Source organism: Sipha flava, unplaced genomic scaffold (genome assembly GCF_003268045.1).
Source record: "Sipha flava isolate LNK unplaced genomic scaffold, YSA_version1 2_pilon_pilon, whole genome shotgun sequence".
NCBI lineage: Eukaryota > Metazoa > Arthropoda > Insecta > Hemiptera > Aphididae > Sipha > Sipha flava.
The window spans coordinates 1233962-1254194 of NW_020272972.1; the positions used below are offsets into that span (position 1 = coordinate 1233962).

Here is a 20233-nt window from a genome sequence, read left to right on the forward strand (position 1 = left end):
TATATATATATATATATATATATATATATATATATATATATATATATATAGCTGACCCCCATGCACATCGTTGTACGGGTTAAATTGTTCTATTTTAATAATTTTTTTAACTGTAGACACATTTTTTAAACAACATAGTAATCTCGTAAGGTAATAATAACCTTCTTTGTGTGTCATCAGTGCATGTAATACGATATATTTTTTTTTTTAAATATTTACTTAAATCAAATTAAATTCTATTTAAATTTATTTATTTATTTAATTAAATTAAATACTTCAGAGTTAATAAATTTTTTTGTTTTTAAACCATCTGGTAATATAGTAAACTGATATTCCGGTTTATCTGTTTTGTGTAATCCTGCATATAAGTAAATATTAACTTAAATCAAATTAAATACTATTTAAATGTATTTATTTATTTAATATTTAACAATATTATATTATAATATATAAATATTATTTAATAATTAACTGTCGATATGAGAAACAGTCAGAACACTAATCAATACTAACATATTGAAATGTTTGTCATTGAGATTTATTAATTATAATAACGAACGAAACTTTAGTGGCGAATTGAAGTCTCTTTAACTGAAAAGATAAATCAGTAGAATTCATAGATAAATGGGGTATGAAGGCAATTTCTCCCGTATATGGCGCAGTACAGTACTATTACCGTCACACGATTGCGCAATTTTTCATTTTTTGATCCGACTAATTACATCACGATTGCACAAAAAATTTGCAACACGATTGCGCCTCGATCCCTTTTTACCTGATAAAATCACAACACCATTGCGCACCAAATTACATGTGTATATACTATATATAATAATTTATATACAACATAAAATAATGTACACAATACATACTTTCTACATATAATTGTCATATACATGTACTCAAACTTATTACCTATTAATTCACAATTTTTCTTCCCAATTATTACAGACCTCGGGCTGTCAATAAATTATCATCGTTGGCTTGGTTAAAAATTGTTTTTTTCAAAATTACATGTATACTAAATGTATTTATTGACATGGTCAATAGTCGAAATTTTTTTTAATAAAAATTGTTTTTTTTTTTTTTTCTATACTGATAGTCATTAGTTAATATTTTTATTATAACTATCATTAGCTCAATAAAATTTTCATTTCGATTTTGAAATAGTGCATTTTGTGAATTACTAGTTTGAGTGGATGTATATACAAATTATAGAAAGTATGTATTGTATACATTATTTTATGTTGTACATAAATTATTATACAAAGTATATACACATATAAAATGGCGTTCAATGGTGTTGTGATTTTATCAGGTAAAAAGGGATCGGGGCGCAATCGTGTTGCAAATTTTTTGCGCAATCATGGTGTAATTAGTCATCAATTTTTCCTAGTCGTATTATACATTAAAGGCTGCCTCAAGATGTGATAAAATTAAATAAAATTAATAAATAAAAAGAGTACAAAATTTTAAAAATATGCAAAAATTGAGGCCACCGAGACCGTGGTTCAAACTTAAAACTATAATATAATAATATAATCTATAATTATATTTATCAAATGTTGACTTATATTATTGAAGTTTTAGTAGGGATCCCTTATTATTTCTAATAATAAATATAGAGCCTAAGTCGTTCAAAGAAAATGAAGCATTCTAATGGTAGAAGAATTTTTGAAATGGGTCCAATAGTTATTGAGACTTTTTCAAACAAACAAACAAACACTGTTTCTTTATATAATAGTAAGAAATAAGAAAATATAACAAAAGTGATAGTTATATTTTACTTTTTACAACTAAATTAATAATGCTCATATCGATAGCAATAAATTACCTATGAAATTGCGATTTAAGGTAATGACTATTTAAGTTCATTTATTTTTTTTGAAATTCACTTGAAGACAGATCTATTAAAATTTAGAAATAAATGCTAAAAATCAAACTGAATTGAGCTGAATTGTAATATCAATTGCTTTCAATTATAATATACTCAACATTTTTTTTATCATTTCCTATAATCTGATTTAATTAATAAAATAAAAATAAAAAAGATTGTTAAACATTTATATATTATTAGAATTGAAATTAGATGACTGCGTTTCACATGTTCGCATACTGCTGTGTATTTATTAGTTTAGTTACTATATATATTTAACGATATACCATAAACAAAATGCATTGTCACTTTTTCAATATTACATCAGATTTTGTAAACTAATTACACGTTTCTTTATATCCACTACTTAGTTTAATTAAAACAAATAAAATATCTTAGACTTATTCGTTTCCTAATTTGTTTGTGATTTAAATAATTTTCTAGATTAAATAATCCTGAGAATACATTACTTTTGAGATTTATATTCAAAACTTTTTTTAAATAACGAAATTACTATTTGTGTAACTGATAATTGATAATTGTATAGTACTTTTTTTTTTTAATTTAAAAATTAAATGTTTTTAGTAGAAATTTAAATCAAGTAGATTACTTCTATAGCATTTTAAAACAGGTTTGAATTTTTTCTTTCATTATATTCATTGTAAGAACACTTAGAATTGTATTATGGTAAAATGTAAAATTCATTATTTACTATTCCGATTCGAAATAAATTTTTTAGATTCTGAGCGGAGCGAGGAATATATTGGTTTTACAATGATGTTTATTTCTTTTTCTTTTTTATTCTGTAAACACTTTTTCTCCCTCTAAACTTGCCCAAAAGTATCAAGTGTAGCATTTTTTTTTGAAAGATAATGTTCTTGAGCTGGTACTTCAGAGGGGTAATTTTTCGATTTTTGAAATGGTACACGAAATAAAAGCGGTTAGAGAAGAAAAGACGTACGATTTCACGATTTTAAAATATTAAATAATTACGGATGACGTTTTCTACCAGAAATATTGCTACATCAAATGAAAAATTTTAAGAGATCTTTTTTTTTGTATTTTGGATTTTGTTCCTTACGGTATAAAGTTCCGAAAATTTTAGCTATTTATAGATATTTTAATTTTGGGAGTTTTTTGTTGTAATTCGGTTAAAAACGTTTGTAAAAATTTGAAATTTGGGTTGTTTACTTATATTGTCCTTGCCTAGACACGAAAAAATTTTCAAAACATTTGAGCGACTTTTGAGCTTTTTCTTTTATTTTATATTTTTTTTCATGTTTATGATATTTCCTAATTATAAATTATATACATAAATTACGTATTTATATAAATCGTTATTAAGCTGTTCTTAAAACGCTTTATTTATCATCATAGAAACAAATAATATTAAAAAAGGTTCCCTCGTCCACTCAGAATCATTTTTTATCGAATACAATCATTGAATTCAAATTGAATACAGTAAAATTACTCTATCCTGTTTGAGGTTTTTTAACTTGCATTTGATTTCTCAGTTGGTAAATTCAAGTGAATATTATTCAATTAAATCAAGGCTAAATATTTGTTAAATTTGACAGAAAACATATAAAACACTTTTAATGAATTTAATAGGAGAAAAACAGAAAAAACATTAAAAACTTTCATGATTACTTTTTTTATTGTTATTATTATTTATAAATTATAATTAGTTGAAAATCCAGTACGAGCTTTAGCTTTAACTTTGAAATTATTCCTTTTTTTCCCAACTTTTTTCTGTATTATAATATGATGATATTATAATATGAAAATGATCAGAGGGGTCTATATTTTACAGTAAGTTTTAATGTATATACTTTTACTTTATGTACTGTAAAAAATTTAAAATATTTTAATTATCTATCAGCCGATAAAAAAATTAAAAAGTAATTTCTTATGCTTATTATTTTTATAAAATCATTTTTTTTTAATTATTAAAAATACAGTTTTTACAAAAAATCGTTATATGTGTAATTTTATCTATAAAACCATGGCTATAAATATCAGATATGATAATATTTAAGAAAGAAACCATCCATTGTAGTGATAATATTAATTTCTTTATGTAAATTAGTAATCTTAAAAAGGCATGAAATAATTTCCTTTTGAAAATTCAACTAGAATTTTCTAAATGTGTTATTAATTATTCGTTATTGAGTTGATAATAATAATTATCATGTATATTACACAAAAGCTTAGAAAATATTATACTTTATTCATCTGTACTGTTTTAATATTGGTTAAGTGACAAACATTTTCAACCGTTTTTGCTAATTGGAAAAACTAAGATTGATGAATTTACCATACCATATTAATAAATTCTCTGTAATTGTAATAGCACTTAATGTGCTGAGACATTTTAAATATAATAAATGAAATAAACAATTAATTCTTATTAAATTACCTAGCAAAATAATGTAATAAAGTTTAAAAACACAATTATTTCCTTAGTAAAATTATGGTTAAATATAAAATAATAAAATTTTAATCAAAGAGTTTTTATCTTACTTAAATTTCATAATTCTCCATCCTTGTCTAAACAATTTTGGCACGTGATGACGTAGTGTACCTCAGATTTGTTGTGGTATAAAAAAAAATTTGGAGACCTTTGGGTTATATTATTCTATTATGTGCATTTTGGAGTTGAAGAGCTAATTATATTATATTTTTTGAATGATGAGTTTAATAAAAGTGGTTAATTTATTTGGGGTTAAATGATTTCTTTAGAAGTTTTTGTAGTTACTATTTAAAAAAGTACTCGTACAGTATTCGTTTTTTATCGTAGTCATAGTGGCCTTCATGATAAGACGCTACTTGACACGCGAACGTGCGCTAGACTAAAAAAATCTGCTATTTATGGAATTTAATTACAAGAACTATTATATTCTACTCATATAATCTTACTTAATTGAATGTCTTTTTTTATTTTATATTATTTTGTAAAATTAAATCAATGATTAAACGCAATGATATACTCCAAGCCACCCTGAACCCGTAAGTGTTCAATACATAAGAAGTAGCACTAAAATATTTGATAAATCAAAAAAAAAAAAAATAAATAAAAAATAATATGTATCAATTGAAAATAAAATGTGCTGAATTAAATGGCAAATACAATTTAAAATTTTTCAAACTGTTAATATTATAATAACACTCGTGTACAGTTTTATTATAAATTAAAGTATTGCATTCACCCAGAAATGGATTTAAAAATAAATAAATGAATAAATCAAATAACAGATGTGTAGAGGGACAGTATTAAATTATATAATAAAATTGACTATTTTTTAACAAGAATACTCAAACAGAAATCAATTAAGTTTTAAATTATTTACACTGAAACCTCTATATAGTGGACAACCACGGGAAATTAAAAAATGTCCACTATAAGGAGTTGTTCACTATTGAGAAAACCTCTACATAGTGGACATTTATGAGAATTGGTTATACACTGTACATGAAAATATATATTAGAATATTAATTTATTATTTGTTATATATTATTATTTATGTATTAAAAAATTAGTATAAAAGTGCTTATAAAAATGTACAATTATGTAAATTATGTACAGTTAAAAAAATCTGTTATCTTTTTTTGTGTAAATTTTTTCTGCTCTTCGCAATGAATTTTTAAATTGGCTACCATTGATAATACGATTTCATCTTCTTTATTTTTAAAATATGTTTTTAAATGATTTATTGATTTCCAAACTTCTTCAAACGATGGATTGTATATCGACTCGTATTCTTTTTCTTCTTGTTCTTCTCCTTCTTCGGGTAATTCGTTTTCTTTTTCACTCAAATTGTCTAGATTACAATTGACTAAATTTGATATTATTAATGTATTGTTTTCTGTAAGGATATTATTATCTATAGAAATATAGTTCTTAATTTCAACAGTACTAGGTAAAAGTTCTGAGAATATGTTCAAATTTGTAACATTGTCATGTTCCATTACATACTCTGCTGTATCGGACGAAAAAAATCCCGACTTTTCAAAACAATTTTTGACTGTCTCTGGTTTTATATTCTTTAATGTGGACTTTATCCAAAAAATTGCATCTAAAACGTTTATAGATTTGTTACTTTATCTACAATTTCTCCATCCGATGTTTTCGAAAATTTTCTCCTCATATCTTCATTGCCATTTTCAGCATAATATTTTTTCAAATTACACGCTTCTTGTAAAATGTTATTCACCTGTATTTTTCATTAAATAAGATGTTTTTTAGATAAATTAAAACAAAATATTTAAATTTACCTGTGACTTGCTTATGCAAAATCTTTTTGCTAGTACACGAAGAAGACTTTCCGTTTCTTTAGTTTTAATAATATTTATTTTTTCTTCTAAGTTCAATCTTTTTCTTTTATTATTATTTATTTTAACGCAGATACGTGTTCACACAATGTACACAACTAACGACCGAACACATAACCGAACCTTTAGTCATTTTTCGAATATGAAAACAATTAGATAAGATGAAATATGGACGAACGTATAAAAGATAAAATTTATCCATATTTAATATGGTATTTTTATTTCTTAAACGTTTTCGATATATGTATGTATTGTGTCCATTAATGAGAGGTAATTTTTTATTTGGTACCAGCTTATTGTGTCCACGTCCACTATTAGGAGTGTCCACTATTAAGAGGTTATAACTCTTATTATGTGCATACATTTTTACCGGGGAACTTAGAAGTATCCACTATTGGGAAGGGTCCACTATTGAGAGGTGTCCATAAATATAGGTTTCACTGTATTTAAATTTAATACCAATGAAAAATAATATGTAAATACACTAAGACATAGTGTCCAACGCAGCACTATGAAATAACCTTCTGAAAATTTTTAGTACATGTTATTTTCAGATTTTATTAGATTTTAAAACAAATAAAATAAAATTATAAGATTGAATCATAATTTTACTATAAGAAAAAGATGATTATTGATTTTAATAGTATGAGAAGTTAAGTACAAAAATATTAATTACAATAATAAAATTATAATAATATACATATTGAATACGATTCTTCTTCTTTTCCTTCGTCTTTCTTTCAACTATTTGAGGTCAGCCATTCTAGTCCTAAACCTCCATTCGTCTTGATTTTCTATATCCCTTACGCTCACACCAACACCTCTTATAGTATTCACAATCGTATTGAACCATTTCTTTTTTTGTCTTTCTTTTTCTCTTTTCCCTTCAACGTTCATTTTCATATCAACTCTTACTGCATTTGTTTCCTCTCGTTTCATCACATCTCAGTCTATTTTCTCTCATCATGTCCACTATCGACGCTACACCAATACTATCACTTACATATTCGTTCCTTATTTTATTTTCTGTTGTCACTCCACTCGTCCATCTAAGCATTCTCATTACCGCAAATCTCATACTATGTTCTATTCTCCTGTCAATCGCCCAACACTCTGAACCATATAGCATGTTGGTCTCGCTACATTCCTGTACAATTTACCTTTCAGTCTCATTGGAATTCTATTATCACATAAAAAACCCGATGCTTTTCTCTATTTCATTCAATCGCACTTAATTCTATGTTTTATATCCAAACCAAAGCCTGCGTCCTTTTGTACAAATAATCCTATATATCTAAAGTTTTCCATTTCACTTATTATATAACCGCTTAATGTCATTGGTCTCCTCATCCTCTCAACTTTTTGGTATCTTTCTTTAAAGTCACGCTCTATGTCTGATATTATTGTTTTATGAAATAACGATTTTAAAATAAAATATTTATATGTTTATTATTATACTTTAACAATATATCAATATTTTACACAATATTGTACTTGATTAGGTCTTATTTTTAACGATTAACGAATTTATTTTTAACGATTTAATTTTTTTCACAAATTTGCTTAAAAAATAGATAAATTTAAGTTAAATGACTTTTAATTGCCAACAATTATATTATATTAAATATCACGTTGAATTCGTGAGATTATCGATTTCGTAAATTTGGCAAATTTTTTCTGTCGAATGCATAAATTCGGGAATACATTACTTGATAACACAGCGTTATATATATATTTATCACTATGTAAAATATTTTGTCACTGTTTTTTTTACCGTTAGTCTATAAATTTGTACGAATATATTGTATGAGGACAATCATAAATTATCATATGGCTAAGGTATAGCAACGTACCTACGTAATCGACAAGATGTGTAAAAAAAATCAAGCATATTAAATATTGGTTAAATAATTTTTAAACGCGTGTCTTTTCATCCTACCATTATCTGTCAAACATATATGTAATTTAATAAAAAATACAAATGGTAAAATTATTTCTTAATATAACATTTTGCAAAAGATTTAAATTCCAAGCAATATATAAAGTTTAAAAACTACAATAAACGTAATATTTTAACGTATTATTTTAAAATGGTCTTTTTAATAATTAAATATCGATAGCAATTAGTTTAATCAAAACTGACGTTGCTATTGATAAAGTTGAACATTTGATAGAAATTGTTAATTTAAAAAAATTATTAATTATATTAATAATTAAAATATAATTATAATATATAAATATAATAATATAATTACTTAAATTAACGCCTGTCATGGCGTAAAAAAAAAAAATATAATTAAAATATAAATCATTAGGTAATTCATATTGCACTCTTTGCAATGTTGTATCGTTTTGCTTTGTTTCAATAAATAAACATTGCATGATTGTTCATAATTTTGTAATAGTTTATTGATATTGTAATACTCAAAATATATTTCTAAAAAAGTTTTGATTATTATATTACAATAAAATCCATTAATTACTTAGAAAATGGACATTTAGGTCAATACTTAAGAAAAATAATTAAATCAATTGGAATGTCATATTATTATTCGTATACCATGTTGTCATTATATTATTCATTGTTAATACATTAATTTTAGTTTTACATATCTGTTTTAAAAATAAAGAGAGTAGAATAAGTTTATAATTTATTTATAGAACGCATAGTTTACTTTTTCGAAAACTAACAATAATGTAATAGCTACGTTTTTAGGAAACGAGATCCAATAAATAAGAATGTCAAAGTACGATTAGGTATAGTTGTGATTTAATACAATCAGCTAATATAAATGCGCTCAGTTTTTTTAATTCCATTATGTAAACTAAAATACTCATGAATTATATTTACCAGTGTTGTACTACAGGTGCTTTAAACTTTATATTTTAAATTAGCAATATTCAAGAATAACATTTTAAAATACGAAAGAAACATAACATAATATCTTCGTATTGGTTTAAAATTTATAAATGTATTTTCGAATTATAAATAAATAAATTCTACTTTAATGACTATTTATGTGTTTCTGTAATATAAGTATTACTTTTAAAAAAGGACTTTTGATGTATTTTATGAACAGTAATAACCTAATAGAAAAAATAATTATGTTCATTTTTTTTAATTCTTATAACATAATATATAAAATATATAATATATATATCTTAATCGAATATAAGTCCTATAAAATGACAAAAACAAGTTAAAAAGTCATAGTTAACGTTTTTATAAATCCAATTTAATACATTACAGCTAATTTATCTAAATATTGATTAATTTTGATAGTTTGTATTTGTACAAAATTCTTTACTCTGGAACCATTTTCAATTAAATTATACAATATCTGAAATATCTGAATAATATATAGCTATATAAATATTTTATTTACAGTAAAATTGGTTTGAAAAATGTTTATAAATTAATTAATATTTATATGCAATGAACTTTCTATAGAGCTTACTTTTTCATAATAAAAAAAGGTTAAATTAATTTTTATTTTCAATGATAAAAACGTATTTCATTAAATAAATTAAACATACTTGTAAAATATTGTGAAAATCAATCATTATATTTTAATAAAAAGTTTAAAATTAGTCTAACACTACGAGAAAAATGTAATATAATTTTTTTTATATCAATAGCCAATGAGAACTCGCCGTAGGCATCATCCAAAGAGATTTTATTTAATGATGTATGATTATAAATGTTATTATTGGATACGCATAACATAATGCGATTAAATAGACCGAGTATATTACAATAATTTTGGCGTCCACACCATAACGACTCTAAGTTACGTAGTATTAGTCTGCTTCGAGAGCTGCAGCACGCAGTCTCCCTTGAAAAAAAATCGGAGCAACAGTGTGATTTAAGTTTAAAACTTAAACTTTTACACACAAAAACATTTTAATTTTTTTTAGTTTTTAATTTTTTTATTTTTCTAATTTAATTACATAATTATAATTTGCGTTTCGTAATAATAAATAATAATCTTCAGAATAAACGTTTATTTTAAAATGCATACGAATATAATGGGATTTAACTTTCAACCAGCCTACTACCGACAGTTATTTGCAACAATAACAGGTTAGTCCTTACATAAGATAAATATTGAAGTAAATTATATTTCATTTAACCAAAAAAAAAAAAAAAAATAAGCCTTTTAAAATCCTGTTTTGTTATTAGTAATATAAATTAATTTATGTAGGTAACTAATGTATATTATATAGTTGAATTCAACGATGTTTAAATAATTTAAAAATGCTTTAAAATGTATTTATAATAAGTATTCAGTTAAACTTAATATTTCGGTATTTAACTTGAATTACTTTATTTTATTTTGTTTTTACTGTTCTAAATGGTATTATAAGTATGTTAAAGAGTAATATTATAGCTTATTTTAAAATTTGTTAAGCAGCATCTACTCATATAACATCTCAAGATCATTAAGTTCAAATTATAATATATGGCTTAAAATAAAATAAATGTTTGTTATCAGACTTCAAATATCGTACTGTAAATTTATAATCTAATAGTTCACTTAAATTTTTAACTGAATGTTTTAACTATGAAAGTATTATGAATTATTTTTATACCAATTTAAAAAAAAAAACTAATGAAATATTAATGAATTTAGTCTCTTTGCTTTTTGATAAAAATCTATTGATTTATTAGAAATTGAATACATTTGATACTTTGATTAGGTGAATTTTGGAAATTTCCCAGTAAATTTAAAAATATTGTAAAAACTCACCAAAAATTATAAATTGGTTGTTTTCTGAATACTATTTGATACACAAATTGCTTTAAGATTAAAAATCATTGCATAATTTAAACGATATTACCTTATTGTTTTTACTTTACTGTCATATTTATTTTTTTTACTGTTAAATTAAGTTTTTTAACTCAATGAGTTGGTATGATAGGAAAATGTTGAGACTCATATTAATTGTCTATCAATTATTATTATACAATTATGCATATGTGTGTCGATATAGGAAAAAAAGTGTTATAAGTGCACGGGTCAGCGCTTTGTTTGGGTCAACAATATTTTTGGTTTAATTATGCATTTATAAAACAATATGCAAACGTTTAATAAACATAATATACTATATTAGCATAACATAAATGACGCAATAAATGTTTTAAGTAAATAATCAAATAAAAAATTTCAAGTAAATATCATTAAAAAATATTTCTGAATCCCATTCGGGTTTGTTCTTTGATGATTTAAACAATATGTTGAGAGTTGAATAATTATACACGTACACATTTTTTTATTCATCAGATTATATATTAAATTTATTCAATCAAATCATTAAGACTAAACGCAACGGTCGTATTTAATTTTTTTTTCTCTATTAAAATGAATTGTAATCTAGAAGAATCAAATCACGAAATTCGTACGTCTGAGTAATCAGGTTAGAAATAAAATATAACCCATTATAATCTGAAAAAATAGGATATAGGTTAAATATTGAGGTCAAGTTTTCAAATATAATGGCAAGAGAAAAAAAAGATATGGTTTTAGATAAAATCTCTGAAACTAAGAATAATATCGCATTATAAATAACACCAATAATTTATATTATGTAGTCGATTTACATTTTTGATAAAATAAAATTTATAAAAATCGTCTCACATAACCGAGCGCGTCGTATAAATTACCTGTACCGGGAGACCTGTGGACAAGAAAATAGAAATTTTATTTATCATATTCTACACAACGAACACTGCACGCAACGGTATGTACAACGTTGTTAAACGTCGTAAATTTCAAAATAAATGTTATTCAAAACGCTGTACGAGTAATGTTTGTGTGATTATGTGTACGTTTCCAGCGTTTGTATGCTTCCAGTGTAGTGTCCTTAAACGTTAACAGTGTCATATATGTAACTTGTCTAAACGTATTTAGTAAGATAGGTACACGATGATTGAAATACCATCGTATCATCGCAAACACATTTAAACGCGGTAATAATAATAATAATAAAAAAATAACAAAACATGTTTGTTAGCATAATATTATATAGTTCACCGTATCGGTATCGTTCAACATAACATTGATCGGATTATATCGCGTCTGATATTCATTATTATGGGAATGGCCGTTTTCGACCAAAAACGTGCCCTTCCCATTTCGGCCGATTCACTTTTCGACCAAAACAAAAATTTATATAATAAATTTAAAAAATCGGAACTTTAATCTTAAAAATTTTAGGAATTCGCTCGTTACGCCGCCGGATCTACTCGCAAGCTCGAGTGCCACTGCGTGACACTTTTCGAGAGGATGGAGCTTCGCCCAAGGGGAATTATAGTCTAAGCCTAACCTAGTTTTTATATAAACCTTGATACTGTTGCAAATGAGATTGTGCTCTGTATGCGAACCTAAAACCTCGCCACGCGAGTAAAACCCTGAATTGTCATTAATATATTATAGTAGTTTCCATCATAATCAAACGTTGGAAATCATTATTTTGTTATTTTAAATTTATTATATAAATTTTTGTTTTGGTCGAAAAGTGAATCGGCCGATAAGGGAAGAGTGCGGTTTTGGTCGAAAACGGACTCGCCCGTTATTATCATATTACGACCGATTAACTCTGCGTCCTTTCGACGCTTAATGATTCGCATACAGTGGTGCACATATCGCATGTAATGTACGCCGTAACTAGAGGTTGAAAAAATGGACGGTTGCCAAGGGCGCAGCATAATAAGAGGGTACATTCGAGTTAAATTAAAATTGGTATTTTCGTATAAAATAAGCGTCAAAATGAAATTCACCGTGCATGACACGGAGGGTAGTCACGGCACGGTTTACATACCGTCCGGCGGATTTGACAACTCTGAACGCCGCACAAACAATAGTTATTGTTTCGTTTGTTTTATTTTCATTTCTAATCCATCGTGCGCCGCTTAACTTTGATTTCAATACGTCTAAAAAAACCCTGGTTGGTAAACCAATCCAACGACGAAAAATCGAATTATAATTAATCGTGTTTGCTCACACGCGCGCCTGAACTTGTACCGGTACCGAGAGTTGTCGCTTGGTTTCTTTTCGTTCCGTACCGTTCGATCACGTTTCAAACGAATACACCTGGAATATCCCGTAGGCACTGTTAAACGAAGGGTCATCACGGTTCTCGACCGCCGGACCTTCGGTGCGCATCGTCGCAGAGCGAACTGTTCACCGTCGACGAACGCCCGGATAATGTGTTGCCATTTATGTACACAAATACGCGCGCGGATGAGTCGCCGACACAACCGTGTTCGCGATGTTCGAGAGCCGGCACGACGCGTTCGGCGACCGCCGAGGACCCGGTCGAGAGACGGTGCCGTTATAAAGAATAAAAAAGAAAAAAAAAAAAAATCCCGAATAATTAACGTCCTTTGACCGGGGCCGTACCGCGGCGGTGCGCGAAACGTGCGCGGCCGAGTACATGTTTACGCGTTTCGCGACGTTCGAGCCCGGGATTCCGTGCGGGAAAACGAAAACAATGAGAGACGTTCGTCATAACACAACGGTATGGATTTTTTCCGCGCGCGCCGGGCGCTAAACGTCGTCGACACGACGTCGCGCGTTCGCGGTCGCGCTCTTAAGCCGTGGCTTCCCACAGCTGCGCATCCGTGATCGCGCGATCACGCAAAAGCTGACACCGTGAAAAACGGTATTGATGTTTGTTAATGGTTCACGCGCCCGATTTTCGGATCGCGCGGCGGTCGCCGCGAGGGCGACTTTTGCGCGAAGCCGCAGCGCGCAGGGATTAAACTGTTTTACACGTCGTTCAAATATTTATTTTTTTTCAACACGTCATTGATATTTCGTCGTATGTTTTATTTTTTTATTTTGCCGCCAATTAAAGCGCTGAAACAACCGTCCCCGCTCCGTTCACTAAACATCTCATGATTTCCGTTGCGGAAATTATTCGCGAGTACCAATAGTTCTTCATCCGCTTCATACTCCAAAATCGTGTAAGGCATAACCACGTCCGTCTTGATGTACTGCTAAACGTCAACTGACGCAAACGCGCAATCACGGATGCGTGATTCGTAGGAAACCACGGCTTTGTCGCGCGGCGTACGAGCGGTCGCGGAGAACGCGGTGACGTGTTTCGTGATCGTTTTCCGGGGGGCGCCCGTGTGAGATCTGCACGTTTGATTTCCACGCGTCCACGTCCAAACGTTCGCTGTTCTAAAATTTCGAAATGTTTTAATCCGCCGGATCAACCGTAAACCGTCAAGTACAACAAAAATAAACTGTTGGCGCAGCGTATCGATTACCTACTGATCCCGCAGTAGATTTTTCTTTATTATCGATGATCATTAAACTGAACGTGGAATTTCACTTGTAACACAGCTTCCGCAAAACAGTAAAAAAAAAAAAAAAAAATTACGCCACTGGGAGAATGACGGATTTTCTACGAGGCTCTACAAGAAAATAAATAAATATTTAATTCACCGTGATGTACAGGTTTAGATCCTAATAATTCTTTGTTCGCCAACACGTGCTAACGTTAAGCGCACAATATTATAATATCGGAAGAGATAAAATAATAATAATGTTTCATTTAGATCGTTACAGTTCTGCTACGCCTAACCTGCGCAGTAATATTTTTTTATACCGTTTAAATATTCAACTAGACACAATTAATCACATTTAAAATGACGTGTTTTTTTTTTTTTTTTTTTTGTCTACTGTACGATAACATTAGTGTAGTTTTAATACCTACAGAATTATCAAATAAAATTGTTTTTCATCTATTCTACGATAAGTAAAATAAATTACACAAAATATTACATGGCCGAATATAATAATATATATTTTCATAAGAACCACATAATTGCTCGATTATCGCGTGAAAGAAAAAAAAGATAATGTTTTTTTATTCTATGAAAATCTAAATTCCACTTACTGAAGTTTTTGCTTTACGTTTTATTAAAATCAAGAATTTAAGCCTTCCATTATTATGTCATCATTAGTAAATGTAATAAGGTTTAGTGCACTACGAATTAATAAATTTTATTACTGATAGTTTGATCTGTGAAATATCTGAAAACAAATTGCATCACTTTCATTTCCGTGCATGCGTTTTTTTCTTTTCTGTTTTTTATATAAATATGTTATAATTCTAACGCGGAGCGTCATTCGTTAGTTTTGCCTATAAATAAAACAAATTATAGACAATGACTGTTTTTTATTTTTTTTATCCATCCAACATTTTTATCAAACTGAACAATTCAGATGGAAAAATTTAAGATAAGTTACTATTATCAACAAAGTGTTAACCATTCTATTAGTTATAGTACTTTTATATACTTTTTTATAGTACTTGAAATATAAATAATAGTTTATATAGTTATTAAAATATGAAAATATTACTACTGATATTATGACAATTGAGTTTACCATACATTTTAAAACTACAGGGTAACAACATATGTTACAATGTTTGCCTATCGCACGCCGTTAATAATACACACTTTTTTTTATATACTCGGATTTATGCAAATAGAAAATCGAAATCGGTTAGAATCAAACCGCACAAAAATCAATATCATCGCATAATAATTCTACTTTATTGTAGCATGATATAAGTTGTAAGACGTAAACGAATCAAAAATTAACTCGACATACGTAACTTGCACTACGAATACTACGGATACGTTAGCGAGTCCAATAGATATATTATAGTTGGAAATAGATGTAATTAATTACTAAAAGTCGAACATAAATTGAACAATGAAATTTTTTCCGTATGTGTTTTATGTGTCACTATTATTATAAAATAAAACTTGTGTTAAACTTGGGTTACTTAGATATACCACAACTTGTGAAAATATTACCAGCTTTTTAATTTATTATACCATTATTGCTTATACAAAAAAGAAGCCTAGAAAATTATTTCTTGATATCTCATTGGTTTATAATTTACTTAATGGTAGGATAGACAATGTTCCTTTGTTTATGGGTTAGGTGCAGTTATTTGTATTATAAAATAATATCAAATCATTATGGCACTTACTTTCCAATTCATGGAATCTTTCGACTTGGAATAATCTTAAATTCGATATATGTATTTTCCGATATCCTTTTTATTATAAAATAAATTCATTCTTACAGGTAACTCATATAAATCTTTCTAAATAAAAGTATTATTTTTCCTTCAGTCTATTACGATACACTTTTGTTCCTATGTCTGTCTTGTAAATGTTTTCTATAATATATTTTTATATTTTCATTTTTATCATACTCTGAGCTTTCGGTCATTTATAAATAAAATAAAATACGATAAAAGGCTAAGATAATTGCGTTTCGTTACTAATTTTACATTTTCGTCTAGGTAGGTGAACATAATTTATACCATTACAATATGAGTGTCTGAATAAGTGTATGTGTGTGTGTGTGTGTATGAATTTATACATGTATATGTGTTATATGTTTAAGAATGTCTGGCCCACTTTTTCCGGTGTCATCAATTGATCGTTTACGACAAACAGGAAATTGTATTTAACAGCGTTAATACTGATAAATTACGCGATTATAATGTGTATATTATTATTGTTCCAGTGAATCTAGTCTCGTTTTCATTCGGTATTTACACGGGATGGACAGCAATGGTGACGCCCCTGCTCAAAGACCCGGAGAGGACCCCATTGGAGAACTATATGACGGAAAACTCTATCTCGTGGGCATGCAGCTGGGGCAGTCTGAGCGCGATACTGGGCACGTTCTTCTGGGGCCTATTGGCAGACAAGTTCGGCCGGAAGGTTACCGGTCACCTGACCATGGTGCCGTACCTGATCAGCTGGGTGATCCTGTTGGGCGTCAAAACAGAGACGGCGCTGATGGTGTCCCGGTTCTTGGGCGGACTGGGCGCCAGCGGGGCGGCCATCAACAACCCGATGTACGTGGGCGAAATCAGCGACGCGCACATGAAGGACGGCCTGGGCTCGCTGTTCATACTCATGTACAATTTCGGCGTTCTGTACGTGTACGTGTGCGGCATTTTCGCGGGCTACGACATGCTGAACATCGCGTGCCTGGCGGTGAGCGTGCTGTTCGTGATCGCGTGGTGCTACGCGCCGGAATCGCCGGTGTTCCTGATCCAGCGGGGCGACATGGAAGGCGCGAAGAAGGCGCTCAAGTGGCTGCGAGGCAAGGAGAGCGACAAGGAGGTGGAGGAGGAGTTGGACGCGATGACGCACCGCGGGGACCGGCTGACGACGGCCAAGTGGAGCGACTACCTGGAAAAGGGCACGTTGAAAGCGCTGCTGATCGGCGCGGTGTTCCAGGCGGGCACGCAGCTGAGCGGCATCAACATCATACTGATGTACACGGTGGAGATATTCCAGGAGAGCGGCAGCGCACTGTCGCCGGTCATGTGCACGATGTTCGTGGGCGTGGTGCAAGTGATCGGCTCCGTACTGGCGGTGCTCACGGTGAAGCTGGCCGGCCGCAAGTTCTTCCTGATACTGACGTACACGGCCACCGCGGTGGCGCTGATCACCATCGGGTGGTGCTTCGACGCGCAGCGGACGGACCACAGCGCGACCACCGGCTGGCTGCCCGTGCTCAGCATGTCGCTGCACGTGATCGCGTTCTCCATGGGCCTGGGCATGGTGCCGTACATCATCTACACGGAGATATTCCCGGCCAACGTGCGCAACATGTGCATGTCCGCGCTAATGTTCTGGAACAACGCGCTCGGGTTCGGCATCGTCAAGGCGTACCCGCACGTGTCCGAGTCCATACACATATCCGGCTGCTTCTGGCTGCTGGGCTCCGCGTGCCTGGCCGTCGTGCCGTTCACGTACTTCTTCGTGCCCGAGACCAAGGACAAGTCGTTCGAGGCGATCCAGAGGAAGCTGCTGCTGTGGTTCCCGGACCTGCAGCGCCGCAGCACCGGCGACCGGTGCGCGGTCGCCGTCATCACGTTGCCGATGGAGTGCAACAAAGTGGTGGTGGTCAACGCCACCAGCGGCCACAACGTGTACATAGAGAACGATCAGACCCGGTACGCGGAACCGTGAGTCCGCGGCCGCGGCCGGCGGAACGCGGACGCGAAACCCGCGGCCGACGACGGTGGCCGCCACGGTGTTGTACGTTCCTGTGTGTGTGCCTCGTGCCCGTGGACGACCGCACGTGTTAGGTGCACAATATAATCGCGATGGACCGGAGAACAGTGCACCCGCAACGCCTACCACATACCGGTGTCTACGGTCCGAGAACAATAACTATAATTTTTTTTTATTCCCCGACCCTTTCTTCCCCGCGTGACGAATTTTTGTACATAATTTATTTAAAACGTTAAGATCGTATATTTTTAGGTGTACATTTATTTATGACTGTGTAAGTGCATGTATGTATATGTGTGTGTGTGTGTGTGTGTGTGCGTGTGCGTGTGCGCGTATGTTTTAGGAATTATTCGTAAACGTGCATATTAATTAACATTTGTAACTTTATTATTATTAACAATAACGAGTATTACACGATTATACATTTCAAGTGATTTAATTATTTAAAATTATTTTTAAGTATAGAGTATTGAATTATATTTATGAATATTTTAGTTTCAAACGTAAAATAGTACATTATATTATAGATACTATTATAGCAATTTTCGAAAGAATTGTTTTTTAAAAATAAGAATTATAATACGTAACATATACGCGGTCAATCGTTTTTCGTGTAATCGTTTTTTTATTTAGAATTAATGTGTACATTTATTATAACATAAATAACGTATATATATATATATATATATATATATATATATATATATATATATATATACATATATATATTTTTTTTTACATTGTACTAAATCTCATTAAAAGTATACATAGTTTTAAAACAATTGTAATTTTTTAAATTATATTTCAAACGGATTTTGACACATAATTATATATATTTTTCATTAGTTTGCCAATACACATTGTTTACACTGTTTATACGATATCATATTATATACTTTTATGGTGTTTGTATATGCCTTACGGTGGGCACTTCGGCGTCGACAAAATAATTGAGCTCGCAAACAATTTTATCGCGTGAACGTCAAAAGAAATTCAACTATAATCTAACCCAAGTCAATCAGTGAGTTCAGACAGTTCACTGTTAACCTCGATACACCGAATCAGTGGCGGTTTTGCAGTAGGTATTACGTTTTTCAACGGAGTGGACCCGGGGGACTATGCTCGTTTTCGAGATGGACCACTCGCCTTAACTGTTCAATTAGCAATACGGTAATGGACGAAAAGAATATGGTCGCATGGCGAGTATTGAAGTACTTCAATACACCCGTTAATGGACCGTGTGCCGCGAGAGGAAGATCTGAACCTTATTTGAAACCGTCATTGGCTATAGTGCAGGCGAGCATTAGTGTTTACGAAAATGCTCTGTTTTTATAACAAATATCGAAGACGGATACAGTCGCGAACATTATCGAGCACTGAAACACAACAACATGGTTTTTGTAACATGTCTAGTGAACAATAACGATAATTAACTGCAGTTGATACTCAACCGAGAAAACATTAAGATCATAGTGATTGTATAACAATTGTATAACAATAAAAATATTAATATTCTTAAAATATTAATTATAAGTTAATCAATTTTATTATTTCACTCGTACAAAAAACGAAACAAATACGTGCATATATGTAAAACATTTCACATTTAGTAGGTGTTTCACGTAGTGCTCTGCATGGTCCGATATTTTAAGGACCAGACCGAACTTCAAATTTTACCAGGGGACCGAAGTTACACCGGACCACAGTTAAACGTTAATCAAAGACTAACGTTCAACCGAATCGACGGCTTTATATTATTTTTAAACCGGACCGGACCAGTAATTAAATAACATTTAATAAAATAGACCGTGGATCGGACTATCAGTCCGATCTTAAAACATTTTATGTTAACAATTTATGGATCTGTCCGTAAGGTTCAGTTTGTATTAGCCCAGACCGTATCATATGATGCGTTTAGTATTACACTAGACCAAACTACCCGACTTTATAA

At 30.6% G+C, this 20233-nt stretch overlaps 1 protein-coding gene across 1 annotated transcript; it reads left to right on the forward strand.

The window, feature by feature from the left end:
- Positions 1 to 10148: 10148 nt before the first annotated feature.
- On the forward strand, positions 10149 to 18336 carry LOC112686145 (facilitated trehalose transporter Tret1-2 homolog). The gene is made up of 2 exons (XM_025558321.1): positions 10149 to 10293; positions 16775 to 18336. Exons 1-2 carry the CDS (start codon positions 10224 to 10226, stop codon positions 18235 to 18237), a joined length of 1533 nt encoding a protein of 510 aa, XP_025414106.1. The 5' UTR covers positions 10149 to 10223; the 3' UTR covers positions 18238 to 18336.
- The last annotated feature ends 1897 nt before the right edge of the window (positions 18337 to 20233 follow it).

Bases quoted from the DNA above. Each gene is read 5' to 3' on its own strand.
- LOC112686145 (XM_025558321.1), top strand. From the start codon at position 10,224: ATGCATACGAATATAATGGGATTTAACTTTCAACCAGCCTACTACCGA. The intron at 10,294-16,774 runs GTTAGTCCTTAC...TTATTGTTCCAG, and splicing joins GTTATTTGCAACAATAACAG to TGAATCTAGTCTCGTTTTCA.